The sequence below is a fragment of the Orcinus orca genome, chromosome 1 (assembly GCF_937001465.1).
Source record: "Orcinus orca chromosome 1, mOrcOrc1.1, whole genome shotgun sequence".
In the NCBI taxonomy this organism is placed as follows: Eukaryota; Metazoa; Chordata; class Mammalia; order Artiodactyla; family Delphinidae; genus Orcinus; species Orcinus orca.
Window position 1 is genome coordinate 167,685,882 of NC_064559.1, and position 20,702 is coordinate 167,706,583.

Here is a 20,702-nt window from a genome sequence, read left to right on the forward strand (position 1 = left end):
ACTCTGTGTTTCTTTAGAAAGGCTCTGCTATAAGTAAGTTCTAATGTTAAGTAGTCTTTTAATAACATAAATTGTTCTTTCCTACTGAAGGATGCTTTTCCCACTCACAGCTTCTAGCTGGTGGTTGAGAGTTTCTGGAGGCATAACCCTTCCCAGAGGATCTGTGTCTGGAAGCTCTCCAGGTAGACAGAACTGGGAAATCTGGAACTGCGCCTCCACTTAGCACTGGGGGTAGAGTAATAAATACAACACTCTGCTCTCGGCAGGGTGCAGTGTAGAGCAGGGAAGGGTCAAGTAAACAGAAAATTACCATTTAGTGTATTAAGTACAGAGAGGGAGGTTGAGTGGGGGCTATGGGAGCATGGAGAAGGGGCAGCTTATTCTGTTTAGAGAGGTCAAGAGGAATTCCCCAAGGAAGTGATGTCTATGCTGAAACCAGAAAGACAGAAGAGCAAGCAGTAAACCAGGCAAGTGGGGTCAGTGGTCCTGGTGGAAGGAGCCACACGTCCAAAGAACTACAAGCTAGAGAGAGCCTGGCTCATTGGAGAAACTGAGAGAAGAATCACAGAAGCTCAGAGAGGGAAAGTGTCTTAGAAAACATCGAAAACCACTTTCTTTTTTAAGCAGGGAAACTGAGGCCCAGAGAGGGGAAGTGGCCTCAGGCCAGTTCTGCCATTAATAATTTCTAAGGAGTTAATTCACAAAGTTTAAGTTTACCCCTCCTGAGACATTTACATACCTGTGTGTTAGGGCAGAAGGAAGAATGACAGGAAAGTGGCTGTCACCTCTAAAAAGTGTCAACCTTGGCCTCTAGCACACAAACTTTATTTAGAGAAAGAAAAACCGTCTCCAAAAGATGTTCTCTTTCTGAGCATATCAGTGCAAATGCCACATGCTGTGCCCACAAAGTGCAGGCACCTGCCTCTTCAAGCCGTAATAACCCTCATGTGTATGTAGCATTTTGCCAGGTACAAAGCAATCTTATATCCCTGGTGTCACTTGTTTTTTCCTGTTTTTGTTTGTTTTTAAATAGGCTATTTTTTGAGCAGTTTTAGATTCACAGCAAATTAAACAGAAAGTACAGTGAGTTCCCATATACCTCCTGCCCCTGCACATGCACAGCCTCCCGCACTGTCCATATCCCACCAGAGTAGTACATCTGCTGCAACTGATGAACCTATGTTAACAAATCATTATCACCCAAAGTCCATAGCTTACATTAGAGTTCACTCTCGGTGGTGTACAATCTATGGGTTTTGACAAATATGTGATATATACGTATCCACCATTATGGTATCATAAAGAACAGTTTTGCTGCCCTAAAATCCTCTATGCTCCACCTGTTCATCCCTCCCTCTCCCCTGGCAACCATTCATCTTTTCAGTGTTTCCATAGTTTTACCTTTTCTGGAATATCATATTGTTGGAATTATACAGTATGTAGCCTTTTCGGATTGGTTTCTTACACTTAGTAATATGCATTTAAGAAACCTCCATGTTTTGTTTTTTTTTGCTGTATGCGGGCCTCTCACTGTTGTGGCCTCTCCCATTGCGGAGCACAGGCTCCGGATGCGCAGGCTCAGCGGCCATGGCTCACGGGCCCAGCCACTCCGTGGCATGTGGGATCTTCCTGGACCGGGGCACGAATCCGTGTCCCCTGCATTGGCAGGCGGACTCTCAACCACTGAGCCACCAGGGAAGCCCACCTCCCTGTTTTTTCATGACTTGATAGCTCATTTCTTTTTATCGTTGAATAATATTCCATTGTCTGGATGTACCACAGTTCATCTATTCACCTAATAAAGGACATCTTGGTTGTTTCCAAATTTGGGCAATTATGAATAAAGCTGCTGCTATAGCCTGAATGCTTGTATCTCCCCAAAATTCATATGTTGAAACCTAATCCCTAAAGATGGTATTTGGAGGTGGGGTCTTTGTGAGGTGATTAGGTAATTAGAGTAGAGCCCTAGTGAATGGGATTAGTGCCCTTATAAGAGAGACCCCAGAGAGCTCCCTTGCCCCTTCACCATGTGAGGATGCAACAAGAAGGTGGCTGCCTAGGAACCAGGAAGTGGACACTCACTAGATACCAAATCTACTGAGCCCTTGATGTTGGACTTCCCAGCCTCCAAATCTGTGAGAAATAAATTTCTGTTGTTTATAATCTACCCAGTCTATGTATGGTACTCTGTTATAGCAGTCTGAATGGACTAAGACAGCTGCCATAAATATCTGTGTGAGGTTTTTTCATGGACTTGTTTTCAACTCATGTGGGTAAATAGCAAGGAACAGTTGCTGGATCTTATGGTAAGAGTATGGTTAGTTTTGTAAGAAGCTGCTGAACTGTCTTCTAAAGTGGCTGCACCATTCTATATTCCCACCATCAATGAATGAGAGTTCCTGTTGCTCCACATCCTCACCAGCATTTGATGGTGTCTGTGTTCTGAAATTTGGCCATTCTAAGAGGTACGTAATGGTATCCCACTTGTTTTAATTTGCAATTCCCTAATGGCATATGATGTTAAGCATCTTTTTATATATTTATTTGCCATCTGTATATCTTCTTTGGTGAAGTGTCTGTTCCAATCTTTTGCTCATTTTTAAATCAGATTATTCTTTTTTTAATCGTTGAGTTTTAAGAGTTCTTTGTTTACATTAGATAGCAGTCCTTTATCAGCTATGTCTTTTGCAAATATTTTCTCCCAGTCTGTAGCTTGTCTTATCAGCCTCTTGACAGTGTCTTTTTCAGAGCAGATGTTTTTAATTTTAATGAAGTCCAACTTATCAATTCTTTTTGCATGAATTGTGACTTTGGTGTTGTATCTAAAAGTCATCACCAAACTCAAGGTCTTCTAGTTTTTATCCTGTGTTATCTGCAAGTTTTATGGTTTTGTGTTTTATATTTAGGTCTAAGATCCATTTCAAGTTAATATTTGTGAAAGGTGTAAGGTCTGTGCCTAGATTCATTTTTCTTGCATGTGGCTGTCTGGTTGCTCCAGAACCATTTGTCAAAGAGACTTTCTTTTCTCCTTTGTATTGCCTTTGTTCCTTTGTCAAAGATTACATGGCTATATTTGTGTGGGTCTGCTTCTGGACTCTCTCTTCTTTCCATTGATCTATTTGTCTATTCTTTTGCCAATATCATACTCTCTTGATTACTATATCTTTAAATTAAGTCTTGAAGTCAAGTCGTGTCAGTCTTTCAGCTTTGTTCTTCTCCTTCAGTATTATGCTAGCTATTCTGGGTCTTTTGCCTCTTTGTATAAACTTTGAAATCAGTTTGTCAATATGCACAAAATAACTTGCTTGGATTTCGGTCAGTATTGTGTTGACTCTATAGATTAAGTTAGGAAGAACTGGCTCTTCCTATTCATGAACATGGAATATCTCTCCATTTATTTAGCTCTTCCTAGATTTCTTTTATCAGAGTTTTATAGGTGTCCTTGTATAGATTTTCTACATATTTTGTTAGATTTATACCTAAGTATTTCATTTTGGGGGGTGCTAATGTAAATGGTATTATGATTTTTAATTTCAGATTCCAATTGTTCATTGCTGGTATATAGGAAAGCAATTGACTTTTGTGCATTAGCCTTGTATCACTCAAATTTGCTATAATCACTTATTAGTTCCAGTAGTTTTTTGGTCAATTCATTCAGATTTTCTTTTTTCCTTTTTTAAAATTTATTTATTTTATTTATTTTTGGCTGTGTTGGGTCTTCGTTGCTGCATGCGGGCCTTCTCTAATTGCGGCGAGTGGGGGGCTACTCTTCGTTGCGGTGCGCAGGCTTTTCATTGTGGTGGTTTCTCTTGTTGCGGAGCACGGGTTCTAGGCACGCCGGCTTCAGTACTTGCAGCATGCGGGCACAGTAGTTGTGGCTCGCCAGTTCTAGAGCACAGGCTCAGTAGTTGTGGCGCGTGGGGTTAGTTGCTCCGCAGCATGTGGGATCTTCCTGGACCAGGGCTCAAACTTGTGTCCCCTGCATTGGCAGGTGGATTCTCAACCACTGTGCCACCAGGGAAGCCCCATTCAGATTTTCTACATAAACAATTGTGTAATCTATGAGCAAAGAAAGCTTTATTTATTTCTTCCTGATCTGTATATACTTATTTCCTTTTCATACTTCCAGTATGATGTTGAAAGAGTGGTGAGAGGGGATATTGGAAGAGATAACTGAGAGGACATGACCACTGGTTAACCTGTAAGCTGGACTTGGGCAATCAGAAGCTCCTCACCTCCTCCCCTGTCTTTGGAATGTGTGTTCTGCTTGCCTTCCCCATGCTAGAAGCTACCCAAGTATGCAGCCTGAGATAGTAATGTGATGTTGAGACCATCTGGATGGTATATATGACTGAACCCAGTTAAGTCCTCTGTATAAACTTTTAAGACAATGGTGGGTGTGTTCAGAGATCTGCTTGTCTTGTGGCTGCCCAAGGCAAGCCTGGTAAATCCCCTTGCTTATTTAAAACACCATCCTGCCACCTACCAATCTGGAGTGATCCGCCTCTTTCTTTGGTCTCTCCCTGCCTTCCATGTAAGGGGGCCAGTTTGCAAACCATCAGGGTATATTCTTGCCTTATTCCTGATCTTAGCAGGAGAGCTTCTAGTTGTAACATCATTAAGTATGATGTTAGCTGTAGGTTTTTTGTAGACGTTCTTTATCAACTTGAGGAAGTTCCCCCTTTATTCCTAGTTTGCTGAGAATTTTTATAATTAAGGGGTGTTGAATTTTGTCAAATGCTTTTTCTGCATGTATTGATATGATCATGTGATTCTTATTCTTTAGGCTTTTTATGTAATGGATTACAGTAATTGATTTTTTAATGTTGAGCCAGCTTTATATATCTGGAATAAATCTCACTTGGTCATGATATATAATATTTTTTATCATTGTTGGATTCAATTTGCTAATATTTTGTTGAGGATGTTTGCATCTATATTCATGAAAGATATTGGCCTCTAATTTTCTTTTCTTGTAATGTCTTTGTCTAGTTTTGATATTAGGGTAATGTTGGCTTCATAGAATGAGTTAGGAAGTATTCCCTCTCCTTCTAATTTCTGGATGAGATTGTAGAAAACTGGCATAATTTCTTCCTTAATTGTTTGGTAGAATTCACCAGTGAACCTATCTGAGCCTGTACTTTTTCTGTTTTGGAAGGTTATTAATTATTTATTCAAATTCTTTAATAAGATACAGGCCTATTCAGATTGTTTATTTCTTCTGGTGTAAGTTTACACAGATTGTGTCTTTCAAAGAATTGGTCCATTTTACTATGTTATCACATGTGTGGGTATAGAATTATTAGTATCCCTTTATTATCCTTTTAATATCCATGGGATTGGTAGTGATATCCCTTCTTTCATTTCTGATAATAGAAACTTGCATCTTCTTTCTTTTTTTCTTACTTAGCCTGGTTTATCAATTTTATTCATCTTTTCAAAGAACCAGCTTTTGGTTCATGGATCTTCTCTATTGATTTCCTGTTTTCAGTTTCATTGATTTCTGCTCTAATTTTCATTTATTTTCTTCTGACTACTTTGAATTTAATTTTCTCTTCTTTTTCCAAATTGCTAAGGTGGAAGCTTAGATTATTGATTTTAGATTTCTCTCTCTTTCTTCTTCTTCTTTTTTTTTTTTTTTTTTTTTTTTGCAGTATGCGGGCCTCTCCCGTTGTGGAGCACAGGCTCCGGACGCACAGGCTCAGCGGCCATGGCTCATGGGCCCAGCCACTCCGCGGCATGTGGGATCTTCCCGGACCGGAGCATGAACCCGTGTCCCCTGCATCAGCAGGCGGACTCCCAACCACTGCGCCACCAGGGAAGCCCTCTTCTTTTTTTTTTTTTTTTTTTTGGCTATACTGCACTGTTCGTGGGATCTCAGTTCCCCGACCAGGGATTGAACCCGGGCCTTTCTTTTCTAATATATGCTTTCAATGCTATTAATTTCCTTGTAGGTACTACTTCTGCTGCATCTCACAAATGTTGTTAAGTTGTATTTTCATTTTCATTTAGTTCAAAATATTTCTTAATTTATCTTGAGGTTTCTTATTTGGCCCTGTGTTATTTAGAAGTGTTTTGTTTAATCTACAAGTATTCTGGAGTTTTCCAAGTATTTTTCTGTTATTGATTTCTAGTTTGATTCCACTGTGGTCTGACAGCATATATTGTATGATTTCTGATTTATGTTTGTTTTGTTAAGGTATGTTTTATGGCTTCAAATGTTGTCTATCTTGGTGAATGTTCCATGTAAGCTCGAGAAGAATGTGTATTCCACTGTTGTTGGGTGAAGTGGTCTATAGATGTTAATTACATCCAGTTGACCAATGGTGCTGTTGAATTCTCCTACGTCTTTTCTGATTTTCTGCCTGCTAGATCCATCCATTTCTGACAGAGGGGTATTAAAGTCTCCAACTATAAGAGTGGATTTGTCTATTTCTCCTTTCAGTTCTATCAGTTTTTGCCTCATGTATTTTGATGCTCTGTTGTTAGGCACATACACATTAAAGCTTATGCCTTCTTGGAGAATTGACCCCTTTATCATTATAAAATGTCTTTATCCCTGATAATTTTCCTTGCTCTGAAGTTTGCTCTGTCTGAAAGTAATATAGTCATTCCAGCTCTCTTTTGATTAGTGTTAGCATAGTGTATCTTCTTCTATTCCCTTACCTTTGTTTTTGGAAAGAGTTGTTATGTAAAGTTATTAGAACTATATGATCTACATCTGCAATCACTGGCCCTATTACTTTTTTATTTTTGTTTTTTTTATTGTGATAAAATACACATAACATAAAATTTACCATTATAACCATTTTTAAGTGTATAGTTCAGTGGCATGAAGAACATCCACATTGTTGTGCAGCTATCACCAGAACTCTTTTCATCTTGTAAAACTGAAATGATACTCATTAAACAATAATCCTCCATTCCCTCCTCCTGCTAGCTCCTAGCAACCACAATTACATTTTCTGTCTTCATGATTTTTGACTACTGTAAATACTTAATATAAGTGGAATCATACAGTACTTGTCTGTTTGTGACTGTCTTATTTCACTTAGCATAGTCCTCAAGTTTCTTCCATGTGTAGCATACTGTGAAATGTCCTTCTTTCTTAAGGATGAATAATATTCCATTGTATGTATATAAAACATTTTTCTGGGCTTCCCTGGTGGCGCAGTGGTTGCGAGTCCGCCTGCCGATGCAGGGGACACGGGTTCGTGCCCCGGTCCAAGAAGATCCCACATGCCGTGGAGCTGCTAGGCCCGTGAGCCATGGCCGCTGAGCCTGCGCGTCCGGAGCCTGTGCTCCACAAACAAACAAACAAAAAACATTTTGCTTATCCCTTCATCTGTTGATGGACATTTGGGTTCCTTTCACATTTTAGCTACTGTGAAAACCTGCTTTCCTTCTGGGAATTTGGAATTTAGGTACATGCTAGACAGAGGATGACCATGTGACTAGCCCCCAGTAGAAACCTTGGGCATTGTTCTCTGATGAGATTCCCTGGTAGACGATATTTCACCCATGTTGTCACAGCTTGTTGCTGGAAGAGTTAAGTGTATCCTGTGTGACTCCACTGGGAGAGAACCCTTGGAAGCTTATGCCAGGTTTTCCCTGGACTTTGGCCCCATGTGCCTTTTCCCTTTGCTGATTTTCTCTTGTATCCTTTCACTGTTAAAGCATAGCTATGAGTATGACTATAAGTTCTCTGAGACCTCCTACAAATCATTGGACCTTGGGGTGGACCTCTGATACACCATGTTACACAGGCTGCCCATAAATATTTCAAAACTCCAGTAATTCTGTTATTTTCAGCAGTACATCAACCATCACTTTGGAAGCTGACAATTGTTTAGAATACAAAGTAGTTATAAATATGTATAACTGAAATCTAAAAAGTGGTTAAATATGTTTTGCCCTTCCTTTCCAATTGCAGATATGTGTTGGGAGTTGGGATTCTTGGTGCTATAACATCAAAACCAAAGGAAAGAATCATTTTATTATTCTAGAAACTAATCCTTATTTTAAATGAAGAGGCAATGAGTTTAATATACATATCTTCATTACTGATTGATCATAAGTTATTCCTTTATTCTCACTGAAAAACTTTTCAGGTATGTATTTGTATAAATCAATTCATTATTACTTTTATATCTTATTGTTTATTTTCTTAATTTTTAATAACTTTGATTTTCATTTTATTTATTATTATGGTTACATTCTATTACTGGCAAGAGATCATGGTTTTCCATTTCATGGAGTCAAGAGAAGTTTCTCTTCAAAACAAATGTGTTTAACTTTTAAAAGTGACCTCACAAAACCATAAAAAGAAAGAAGGAAAAGGGGGATCAATAGCAAAATTGCAATAAGTAAATATAGATGATGGTATACGAGATTTCATTATATTGTTCGTTACTTTTTTGTGCATGCTTGGAATTCTGAGTACCAGAAAGGTTAGCTGAGAATTTCATTTCTGGCAGTACGTCAAACTTTTGCTCACTAAACAGTTAGCTTTTCCATGAAATAACTATTTAACGTACTGCTTTCATAAGAGTTAAGGGAATACCTCCAAGCATTCACACATATGTATATACATAAACATAAATAATATCATTGGGTAAAACCAAAGTAGGGAACTGGGCAAAATAGTCCTGGGCAAATAGAAAAGTTAGAGCAGGCCTGAGAGGCGCCAGTATCAGCTCTGTGGTTGTGAAACTAAGCCCTGAACCAGCTGTAGAATAGGAGAGCTGACTGAGATTCCTGTATTAAGATGGAAACTCCTCAAAGGATATGGAAGTGGTCCCCTATCAGCAGTGACTCCTGGCTTCTGGAAGATGCAATAGCAACTCCTCTATGAAGAGGTATCGCCTGTATCTTGGTGTCAAAAATGACCATGTACTTTTGATAAAAGAGCCAAATAGGACTTTTTAGAAAAGACAAAATATTTAGATATTGAGGATTCACATAGATTAGGGTGAAACTAATATGAGCTCACAAAGATTATCAACACACAAAGAAACAAACCACCATGAGTGAGAATCAGCAGAAACAACAACGTTCAGATCCTCAAGAATTTCAGACATTGGAATTATCAATAAGAGTATTTAAATAGCTATAACTACGTATTAAAGGTTTAAAGCACTCATAGGCGCCAGGGCACCCTGACAGCAAAGATCAGCTTCCACCAGTAAGCTATTAAATCATTTGCCTTCCTGGATTAAAAAAAAAAAGCATTAATAGGCTACCCAAAATGATTTTTAAAAGAGTCAAATAGAAGTTTTAGGAAACAAATACACAATTGTTGAATTAAAGACTGGGGGGAGGGCATCCTGGTGGCACAGTGGTTAAGAATCCGCCTGCCAATGCAGGGGACACAGTTTCGAGTCCTGGTCCGGGAAGATCTCACATGCCGCTGGGCAACGGAGGCCATGTGCCACAACTACTGAGCCTGCGCTCTAGAGCCTGCGAGCCACAGCTACTGAAACCTGCATGCCTAGAGCCTGTGCTCCACAACAAGAGGAGCCACAGCAATGAGAAGCCCGCACACCACAATGAAAAGTAGCCCCCACTTGCCGCAACTAGCGGAAGCCCGCGTGCAGCAACAAAGACCCAACGCAGCCAAAAATATATTTTAAAAATTAAAATAAAATAAAATAAATAAAGATGGGGGGAATGTGTTAAATAACAGATTAGGAGCCGCTTGTTCAATAGAGTATTATATATATATATATATACATATATAAATATATATAAATAAGCTTAAAAAGCAGACAGGAAAAAGTAAATAAAATGAGTTAAAAGCAACAACCAAAATAAAATAAAATGAATGTATAACTTTGAACTAGCAAGAAAAAAATAGCTAGTGAAAGAAGGGAAAGAACATGAAAAGATGCTCAACATCACTAATCATTAGAGAAATGCAAATCAAAACCACAATGAGGTATCACCTCACACCAGTCAGAATGGCCATCATCAAAACATCTACAAACAATAAATGCTGGAGAGGGTGTGGAGAAAAGGGAACCCTCTTGCACTGTTGGTGGGAATGTAAATTGATACAGCCAGTATGGAGAACACTATGGAGGTTCCTTAAAAACTAAAAATAGAACTACCATACGACCCAGCAATCCCACTACTGGACATACACCCTGAGAAAACCATAATTCAAAAAGAGTCATGTACCAAAATGTTCACTGCAGCTCTATTTACAATAGCCAGGACATGGAAGCAACCTAAGTGTCCATCGACAGATGAATGGATAAAGAAGATGTGGCACATATATACAATGGAATATTACTCAGCCATAAAAAGAAATGAAATTGAGTTATTTGTAGTGAGGTGGATGGACCTACATTTTGTCATACAGAGTGAAGTAAGTCAGAAAGAAAAACAAATACCATATGCTAACACATACATATGGAATCTAAAAAAGTAGTACTGGTGAACCTAGTGGTGGCGCAGGAATAAAGACACAGAGTAGAGAACAGACTTGAGGACAGGTGGGGGGGGGGTGGAGAGGGGAAGCTGGGACGAAGTGAGAGAGTAGCACTGACATATATACACTTCCAAATGTAAAATGGATGGCTAGTGGGAAGCTGCTGCATAGCACAGGGAGATCAGCTCGGTGCTTTGTGACAACCTAGAGGGGTGGGATAAAGGAGGCTCAAGAGGGAGGAGAAATGGGGATATATGTATACATATAGTTGATTCACTTTGTTGTACAGCAGAAACTAACACAACAATGTAAAGCAATTATACTCCAATAAAGATACAAAAAAAAGGTAAAGAAGATATAAAGAAGTAATTAATGTGAAAAAGATGACTGAAATATCTATATATAAAAATAAATGCATTTAATGTAAGTGAATTAGCAGCACTTCTGGAATGGAAGAATAAGAATCTCTGAAAACCCACTCCTTCATAAAAGCATGAGAACACTGGCAAAAATTGTCAAAATCAACTTCTTTCGGTATTCTGTAAATTAATCAAAGAAAGGTTTGTGATAATCAGAGAAGTGTCTATTCAATAAAAACAGCTGAATCTTAGTAAGAACAGTGAGCTTTGTGGTGTTTTAACTTGCTCTAGTCCCATTCCCCTCTCCCCACTCCAAGGTAGCCTTGAAAAACAACAGCTTCACAACCATGGTTGTTGCAAAAATTAGCAATTTAGTAACCACTGGAAGGGGAAGAATAGGTTTGGAGCTCTTCAAAAAGTCCCATTCACAGACAATTGTCATTATGTGACTTGTCTGACATCTCCTTTGGAAAGCTTCATTCTCAGGTCTTGGTTTTATTTGATCTGACTCAGAGCTCATGCTATAAAAACAGGGCATTTGCCAAAATAATCAGTGGCAGTTCTCTAACATTGCACCTGAGACGGATGATGCAAAGGCCAGCAGCCTTCTTCTCCCTGGGATGGGCGTCACTCAGCAGGTGTTGGAGACACTTTCTGGAGCATGGCTTAGCTGTGGGGTCACCAGCTTTCCCCTGCGGAAAGCCAGGGGACTCTGTCAGGATCACATGCAGCATCTAACAAGGCTCATACTTTTCAGACCGTCCCCTCCACCCCCATCCCTGTCCATTAAAGCAAGGCTTGCTCCTCTGCTTCTCTTCCTCCCGCATTCTTCCCCCATTCTATCTAGGTGAGGGTGGGGTGGGTTCTCTCTCACCGGTTCATTCCCCTCACAGAGCAGTTAGAGCTCTAATTAGTATCATCAGCTGGGCTCACCTTCCTTACCATAGTTGGACAGATGAGTTAAGGAAATATGAACATTTTGAGCTCAGAGTTTTTCAACCTTGACACCATCGACATTTTCAACTAGATAATTCTTTGTTGAGAAGGGCTATCCTGTGCATTGTAGGACGTTTAGAAGCACCCTGGCCAGTAGCACCTCACAAGTCATGACAATCAAAAATGCCTTCATAAGTCAGGCAGAGAAAGACAAATATCATGATATCACTCATCTGTGGACTCTAAAAAAATGGTATAAACGGACTTATTTACAAAACAGAAACAGACTCACAGATTTTGAAAACAACCTTATGGTTACCAAAGGGGAAAAGTGCAGGGGAGGGATAAATTAGGAGCTTGGGATTAACATACACACACTACTATATATAAAATAGATAACCAACAAGGACCTACTGTATAGCACAGGGAACTCTACTCAATATTCTGTAATAACCTATATGGGAAAAGAATCTGAAAAAGATATATATATATATATATATATATATATATATATAGCTGAATCACTTTGCTGTACACCTGAAACTAACACAACATTGTAAATCAACTATACTCCAATAAAATTATTTTTTTTAGAGTGAATGATGGTTTTTATTTTTTTTTTGCTGCTTTGGGTCTTCGCTGATGCACGCGGGCCTTCTCTAGTTGCCATGAGTGGGGGCTACTCTTCACTGCAGTGCGTGGGATTCTCATCCTGCAGAGCATGGGCCCTAGAGGGTACAGGCTTCAGCAGTTGCGGCGTGTGGGCTCTAGAGTGCAGGCTCAGTAGTTGTGGCGCACAGGCTTTGTTGCTCCACAGCATGTGGGATCTTCCCCGACCAGGGATCGAACCCGTGTCCCCTGCATTGGCAGGCGGATTCCTAACCACTGCACCACCAGGGAAATTCCAATAAAATTCTTTAAAAAAAAATGTCTTCACATATTGCCAAATATCCCTGGGAGCAAAATAGTCCCCAGTTGAGAATTGCTGTTTTAGTTAAACCGGTATAGTTATCTTTGATTCTTGTCTTGTTTTGAGCCAAAACTTACATATCATTATAATTAATATATCAATAAAACTTTTACTTCTGTTTCCAAGAGAAGAAATATATAGTCTAGGTGTTATCACTGCCCCGCCCCCCCAGCCTGACACACACACACACACACACACATATCACTAGCAATGGGGTTGTTGTTGCCATCTGACTGCTGAGGAGTCTGGTTCCAAAATTCCATCCTGAGGGCTGCTTTCTGGGGCCACTCTTGACCAACATGACAGTGTGGGTTCCTCATCTCATGTGAGTACTTTATTGGCAAGTGTGAGTCCAAGGATCAGGAGTGAAGGACAGGAGTTGTAAAACAGAGGAGAAAGGAGAGCTATTGCAAGGGTGAATTGCAATGCAATGGTGGAGGGGAGGAAGGAGAACCAGTGCAAGGGTGCAATTCTTTGTTGAGGGTGCTCTACAAAGAATTATCTAGTCAAATTGGCCACTTCCAAAGGCATTTGGTTGTTTGATCCTGCAAGACAGTTTGAAAGCCGTATGAAATATCTGAGGAGAGTCTGAGGGGAAAAAGAGAGAAGCATGTATTCATCAGTTACTGACTCCATCGGTCAAAGATTTGTCCCATGAGGCATTGACCGCTCCCCACTTCCGCACTTCTGGCTTGCACCTGTCCCAGTGCTGAACGGTTCCAGCAGTCCCATAATCCCAAGGTATCAAGACACAAGCCCTGATGCAGAAAGCGAGAAGCCCGAGTTATGGACTTGAGGTGAAGCTCACTTAGGTTACAGCTGCTGAAGCTGGAATAAGATCAGTGGTGGTGAAATAAGCAGCTGATGAAGCCAAGAGGATCTGCCATGGGGCATAAGAAGTGTTTGATACATTTGCACACCGAATGCGTGTGTTGCAATTCATTCCTGGTACACATTCAACCAAAGTACCCTGCACATACACACACTAACTTCAGCTTTCTCTTTTTTTTTTTTTTTTTTTTTTTGCGTTACGTGGGCCTCTCACTGTTGTGGCCTCTCCCGTTGCGGAGCACAGGCTCCAGACGCTCAGGCTCAGCGGCTATGGCTCACGGGCCCAGCCGCTTCACGGCATGTGGGATCTTCCCAGACCGAGGCACGAACCCATGTCCCCTGCATCGGCAGGCGGACGCTCAACCACTGCGCCACCAGGGAAGCCCCAACTTTCTCTTCATAAAATGAGGATAATCACCTCAAGCTTGCTGGATTGTTCTGAGAATTAGAGATCTGCATGTATAAAGCCTGATCACAATGTCAGTTCAATAAATACGCTCCGTATGTGTGTAACTATTTTATTAGTCAGATGTAATAAGCCATTCCGATTGACCATAAGGGCCCAGTGTAGTGAGACCAAAGTCAAAGGTTCCACCTTGTGTAGGCAGCGAATTTGGCTTATGCTGCTCAGACAGCCAGAACTTGATCGCTCTACAGTTAACCTTCAGTGAGCAACTATCGTGTCCCTGGTTCTGGGCTGCTTTGAGGACCTGGAGACCAGAGTCATTCCTGATCCTTCCCCCCAAAGCACTCCCACGCCGGCAAAGATAGGCAAACAATAACAACTGCCATGGTTTAAGCAAGCACAGGGGACTATGGGAGCAAAAGAAGTCCTGGGAGGCGAAGGCAGGCTCTCCCTAGGAGGAGGGAAGGGTACCGACAGCTGGAGGGTTGTGTAGGTGATAACCAAGCAAAGACTGGCGGCGGGGCAAAATGTTTCTCACCGGCTCACTCAGTGCAACTTCACCGTCGTTTACTGGGCCCCTGCTATAGTCAAGGTGGTGGTCAGATGCCGAGGCGGGGACAGAGCGGGGAGTGAGGCCAATCTCCAGTCACCCCTCACAGCTCCAAGGGCATAAGGTAGACCGTCGCAGGAGTGAAGGAACAAATTACCTCACTTACGGGGGTGTCCCTAGGAACAGACATCATCCTTCCCTAGATCACTGATTCAACACTCAAAAACTAATTGACTCGTTCTCCCTCACTGGTTAATTAAATTTTTATGGCCAAAAAAGAATGGGGGGATTGATGACATTTTTTTCTTTTCACAATCGTCTTCCGTTACGCTACTTTATATTTCAATAAGAAAAGAGGTATAACCAAACATAAAGTAAACCCAGAATTCTCTGCGCCCCCCACCCCCGGAGCGAGGTGAGCCAAGGCGGACCCTCTCACGTCCCCACCGGTCCGCCCAGCGCCACCTGCCTCTTTAAGAGCCGAAGCCTAGCCCTTCGAGGGGCCGCAGAGGAAGCGAGCTTCGGTACAGTTGCCCGCAGAGGTCTCGGGAAGCGGCGTCTCCGGGAGGTGCTGTCTTTTTAAGGAGGCGGGGCTCTACCCGGAGGAGGTGGAGAAGGTCTGCCCCTCGGATCTCCGGTTTCCGGCAACTCGGCGGGACCAGAGCCTGCTCGAGGAATCTGAGGTCCGAAGCTTCCTCGCACCAGCTGGACGCCGAGCCCCGCGAGGTGAGGTGGCGGGGTCTGTGGGGCCGGCTCGGGGCTGAGGGAGCTCGGGATCTCCTGCCCAGCCGGGCCGCTGCGGCCCAGCTTCTCCTCCTAAAACACTGTCCGTGGTTCTTGGGTAGCTCTTTCCCAGACCGTCCTGGACTCACGGTGCCCCAGGCTGTAGGGTCCCCATCACTCCAGCGCCTACTAATTGCTTCGCTATGCACTAAGCGCCTTACACTTACTTGCCTCAGTTAATGGCACCCAGTATCGCGTGAGTAGGTACAATTATGAACCCATTTTACAGATGAGAAAATTGAGGCCCCCCAGGAGCCCACAGTGTTACGGCCAGAAGCAGCAGAATCGGGAATCAAACCCAGGTCTGTTCGACTCCAGAGCCTGTGCCCTTAACCACTGGCTAGGCTGACAGCCTTTGCTCTCCACTGCCCTCATAGCCACCTCTCTCAAACCCCAGCCTCCCCTTCCTCATTCTTCCATCTCCAGGCTGCACCTGGCCCTTAAACACCCACACAGTGAGATTGCATGGAACCAATGGAGCCCCCCACCATTAGTTTTTTTTAATAACGGTTTTAATAGTATCTGGTGCTAAATGGTTATCTTTATATAAACCTATCGGATCCCACTAAAAAAGGACGCAAGGAAAAGCAATACCATTTCTAATGCTGAAATAAGATTCGTTTGTAGATTTTTTAATGTTATCGTATGAAATTTATTTATTTTTCCCTTTTAGACCTCTGTAAATTATCTTCCTAATAATTGGGAGAAGACCCTTGGCTGAATGGCAGCTGTAGATGACTTGCAGTTTGAAGGTACATCCGTTGGGTGCCCACCTTTTATGATCAGTATTTCTGCAGTCACAGCAGAATTTCCATTGCTATGCTGGTGCATGTATTAAAGAAGATTATTTCAGACACCTTGGTAAAAGAATGTTTGCTACAGTCAGGTTATTCTGTTTGTTCACATCAGCTGTTCTTTTTTGCCAAACAGCCCTTCAGATTGATAATATCATACATTTAGTGCAGTGATTACAGAAAATGTTTATAGAGTTCTTGCTTTAGTTCAACACGCATTTATTGAGCACCTGTTTTGTGCTTAGAATTCTGCTAGATACAGGAGATCAAAAGATAAAGGAGAAGCTTTTTACACTGGTAGAGTAGATAAAAGTGTAAAAAGATAATTATAATGAAATGTGATCAGGTCATTCCTTCACTGACTCAGTAAATCTCTCATGAGTGTGATCATGAACCAGGGAATTGTTCTAGTTACCAGGGTAGAAGAGTGAACAATTTCTTCCCTTTTGAAGCTCTCAGTGTAGGGAGGGAGACATTTATTTGTTAAATGATCATTTAAATATATATCTATAAACTATGAAAGTGCTGGAGGAAAAGTTCATAACTCATAACCCAGAGCCTGACCTAAGCTGGGGATTGACGAATGTTCATTTGCCTTGTAAACACTTGTATAGTATTTCCTAAATGGCAGGCAGTGTTCTAAGTGCTTTACAAATATTTACTCATTTACTCCTTATGTCAACTTTATGAAATAGTTATTTTATTCTCCCTATTTTACCAATGAGGAAACTGAAGCACAGGAAAATTAAGTCATTTGCTTAAAGGTTATAGTAAGTGGTAAAGCTGGGTTTGAACCCAGGCATCACAACATACGCTATCTTACTACTATCTAAGAAGAGATACGATGTTTAAAGAGAAATCCACTTCATCGGCCAATACTGTCAGTTCCATCTGCAAAATACAACCAGCATCTGACCACTTCTCGCCACCTCTACCGCTATCCCACCGTGCTCAATGTCACCATCACCTTACGTCTGGATTATAGCCCTTACCTTCCTTCAGGTCTTCCTGCATCCTCCCTTACCCCCCTACAGTCTGTATTTTGCAGCCAGAGTAGACCTTTAAAACCAAGTCAGATCACGTCATTCCTTCTAAAACTTCCAGTGGCTCCCATCTCACTAGGAGTGGAAGGCAGAGCCCTTTCTGTGCTTAGGAGGCCCTACGTGATCCAGGCCTCCACTGCCTCTGATTTCATCTCCTGCTACTCTAGCCCTTTCTCTCTGCCTACCCACATGGGCCTCATCACTGTCCCTCCTAGATGCCAGGTACACTAACAGCTTACGGCTTTTGAGCCATCCTTTTGTTTCGGACATTCTTAGTCCAGATAGCCACATGGCTTGTTCCCTTGCTCTGCTTAAATCTCACTTCATTCCAGAGGGCTTCCTTGGTCATCCTATCTGGGAGTACAGTGCAAGAAAGTTCAAGTGTAAAGAACAGCACGTGCAGAGTACTTGAGAAGGGAGGAAGTCTGTTTCATTTTCTTTCCCAAGGAATTAAAAGAAGGCCAGAGTACCAGAGCACAGATGGTGGGGGAGGCCTGTCACAAGGTGAGGTTTGAGAGGAAGCAGGAGCCAAGTCACACAGGACTTTCTACACCATGTTAAAGACTTGGCTCTTTAGAAAAGAACACAGGGTGCTGTGGGGGTCGTGGAAAGCTTCTCCGAGGAAAAATGGTAGTGTTAAATGAAAACGTGAAGGTCAGGGCCCTGCAGGTGGGAGACATTGTGTCAGGAAAGGAACAGAGGCAAAACATAGCGTAGGATGTAGAAGCAGATAATGTTGGTGGCAGAAATAAGAAACATACCAGTCTTGCCCTCAAGGCACTGAGATGGACAAGAATAACTAATACAGAGCAGAATATGTGAATAGTCATGTGCGAGGTACACACATCCTACATTAAAATCAGACTTTCCATCTGCTGTTCTTCACACACGGAACACGTTTTCTGTCTTCTGGGTCTTGCTCATCCCATACTCTTTGCCTGAGATGCCATGCCCACTGCTTCTGGCATCCTTCTCATACGGCACCTTTTCCAAGTAGCCTTTCCTAATCCCATCAACTAGATGAGTTATCATCTCTTGAACCTCTTTGGACTTGATACCTCTAAAGTGACACTCTCTGTTCCTCCTTCTGGCATGTCATTTCCCCTGGTAAACTACTGTTTTTAAAATATGAAACTTAAATATATTCTTCCCTGGACTGATTCCCTCAGGCAAAGTTATAACCATCTTTTTAAATGTCAGTGCCCTGTCCAGTCAGTAAATGATAGCAATAACAGTATTTATTATCTCATATCATCCTCAGAATCTCTCTGCAAGATAAGTATTGTCTACTTTTTATAGTTGAAGAAACAGAGACTCAGAGATATGGAGTGATTTGCCCAAGGTCATGGAGTGCTAGAGTCTTAGCTTAAACAGAGGACCCTCTCATTCCAGAGCCTCATGCTGCCAAAACATGGGAGACTGAAGCTTGAGTAGTTGTTACGGATCAGCCACCTTATTAACTTCAGTCACTTTAATTCTCTCCATAAAACTATTTGCGTAGCTGAAAGGCAGTAAGATTGGGCTCGATTATCCAAGAGCCCCATCCTACTGCCATGACTGTAGTGTTACAGTGGTGCCCTGCTGGCCTCCTTCCTGAGTCCTGCCAAATTCCACAGCTGCCCTAAATTTTATCTAAGAGCAGCTAAATAAAGTTTGTTAGGATGCCCAGAGACACGAAGTCACAATCATTGCTGGTGGACATGAATAGGTGAGGCTCTTTTGGAGAACAGTTTAGCAGTATGGCTCAGGAGCCTTAAAGATGGTCTGTACCCTTTGACCTGGTGATCACACTGATAGTGTTCATACTAAGGCAATAACCCCAAAAGCTTTCTCCTCACAGATGCTCCTTACAGTGTTATTTGTGCTGATGAAAAACGAGAAGCACCCAAACATCCAATAACAGTGGAATAATTGTGTTAACTTGTGGTGTCTCTCTCCTACTATTCCCACCTCCAGCTGATGAACTGTATGTAGCCACATAACTGATCATTTTAAAGACTGATATAATATGAAAAAAATAATTTTTTCTATAATCCCTGGCAGATGGAGCAGGGTACAACATTGTTTACATAGTACTGTCGCATCCTAAATCAGTACTTGGTACACTGTAGGCACGCAGTAAATATTTGTTGAGTGAATGATCATCACTGGCATGAATCTACTCTAGAGAAAAGGAAATATACCAAAAGTTAATAGTGTTTGCTTTTATGTGGATGGGACTAAGAGTGATTTTTATTCTGTTGTTTCTACTTTCTTTCTTTTTTTTTTTTTTGCGGTACGCGGGCCTCTCACTGTCGTGGCCTCTCCCGTTGCGGAGCACAGGCTCCGGACGCGCAGGCTCAGCGGCCATGGCTCACCGGCCCAGCCGCTCCACGGCATGTGGGATCTTCCCAGACCGGGGCACGAACCCATGTCCCCTGCATCGGCAGGCGGACTCTCAACCACTGTGCCACCAGGGAAGCCCTCTACTTTCATTTTTGTCCTCATGTTTTCTGCAGTGATTACATAGGACTTATTGGAAAAAATAACTTCCATTAAGTTTTTTTGAACTTGAATCAAAGAAGAGAGGGCTAGATTGGTTACCTGCTACTGGCCAGGCACTCTGCTAAGGGCTTTACTTGAGTAATATTCCTAACTTTCCCAAAATTCCTGAAAATAAATGTTATTCTCCCCATCGTATAGATGAGAACACTGAAGCTTATAGAGGTTAAGTTACTCAGGCTTGAATACTTAGTAAGTAACTGAGCCAGGACTAAAATTCTGGTCTGACTTCAAATTCTGTTGTTTTCATCATCATTTTTCTTTGTCAGCTTGATTTCTAGATGAGATTTTTTTTCAGAGCCTTTTGCCACTTGTCTCAGATAGGGTCCATAGCAAAGCTGAGGTTGTAACAGCTTGTCTTTAAATTAAAAGTATGGCATTTCCAGTGTGGGTAAGGTCACTGATACCCTTGTACTCTAATTGATTTCAGAATTTGGTGATACAGCCACTTCTCTAGCAGCAAACCCAGATGCCACCACAATAAGCATCGAGGATCCTGGTGAAACCCCAAAACACCAGCCAGGACCCCCAGGAGGCTCAGGGAGAGAAGAGGATGATGAGTTACTAGGAAATGATGACTCTGACAAAACTGAGGTTTGAACTTGTCTTTTAAATTGTTTTTTTCTTTTACCTTTTTTTTTTAACATCTTTATTGGAGTATAATTGCTTTACAATGGTGTGTTAGTTTCTGCTTTATAACAAAGTGAATCAGCTATACACATACATATATCCCCATATCTCCTCCCTCTTGCATCTCCCTCCCACCCGCCCTATCGCATCCCTCTAGGTGGTCACAAAGCACCGAGCTGATCTCCCTGTGCTACTCAGCTGCTTCCCACTAGCTATCTATTTTACATTTGGTAGTGTATATAAGTCTATGCCACTGTCTCACTTCGTCCCAGCTTACTCTTTTAACTTTTAAGAACCTCGCTCACACATTTATTCACTGTCTCCTGTGTGCCAGGTAGAATGCCAAGCAGTGGCGACAGGAAGGTAAATCATGTAAATCAAGGTAAAACTGCCTTGGGGGAGAAACAGACAAGCAAACAGACCATTG

At 41.8% G+C, this 20,702-nt stretch overlaps 1 protein-coding gene and 1 long non-coding RNA gene across 5 annotated transcripts in view; one reads left to right on the plus strand and one right to left on the minus strand.

Annotated features, from left to right (window-relative positions):
• Window positions 1-10,835: 10,835 nt before the first annotated feature.
• LOC117202880 (uncharacterized) lies at window positions 10,836-14,875 on the minus strand. Its single transcript, XR_004485393.2, has 3 exons — window positions 14,473-14,875; window positions 11,368-11,483; window positions 10,836-10,971 (listed from the first exon to the last, which is right to left on the minus strand). It is a non-coding gene; the product is annotated as an uncharacterized LOC117202880 (long non-coding RNA).
• Window positions 14,876-15,035: 160 nt separating this feature from the next.
• The window catches only part of YIPF1 (Yip1 domain family member 1), a 35,193-nt gene continuing 29,526 nt past the window's right edge, over window positions 15,036-20,702 (plus strand). For 3 of the 4 annotated variants that reach the window (XM_049711113.1, XM_049711123.1, XM_049711121.1), the window contains exons 1-3: window positions 15,036-15,210; window positions 15,941-16,019; window positions 20,076-20,239. In XM_049711113.1, coding sequence (XP_049567070.1) covers window positions 15,989-16,019; window positions 20,076-20,239 — 195 coding nt within the window. In that variant the 5' untranslated portion in view covers window positions 15,036-15,210; window positions 15,941-15,988. Of the gene's footprint in view, window positions 15,211-15,496; window positions 15,570-15,940; window positions 16,020-20,075; window positions 20,240-20,702 lie in introns of all 4 variants that reach the window. The other variant, XM_049711117.1, reaches the window with a different exon arrangement.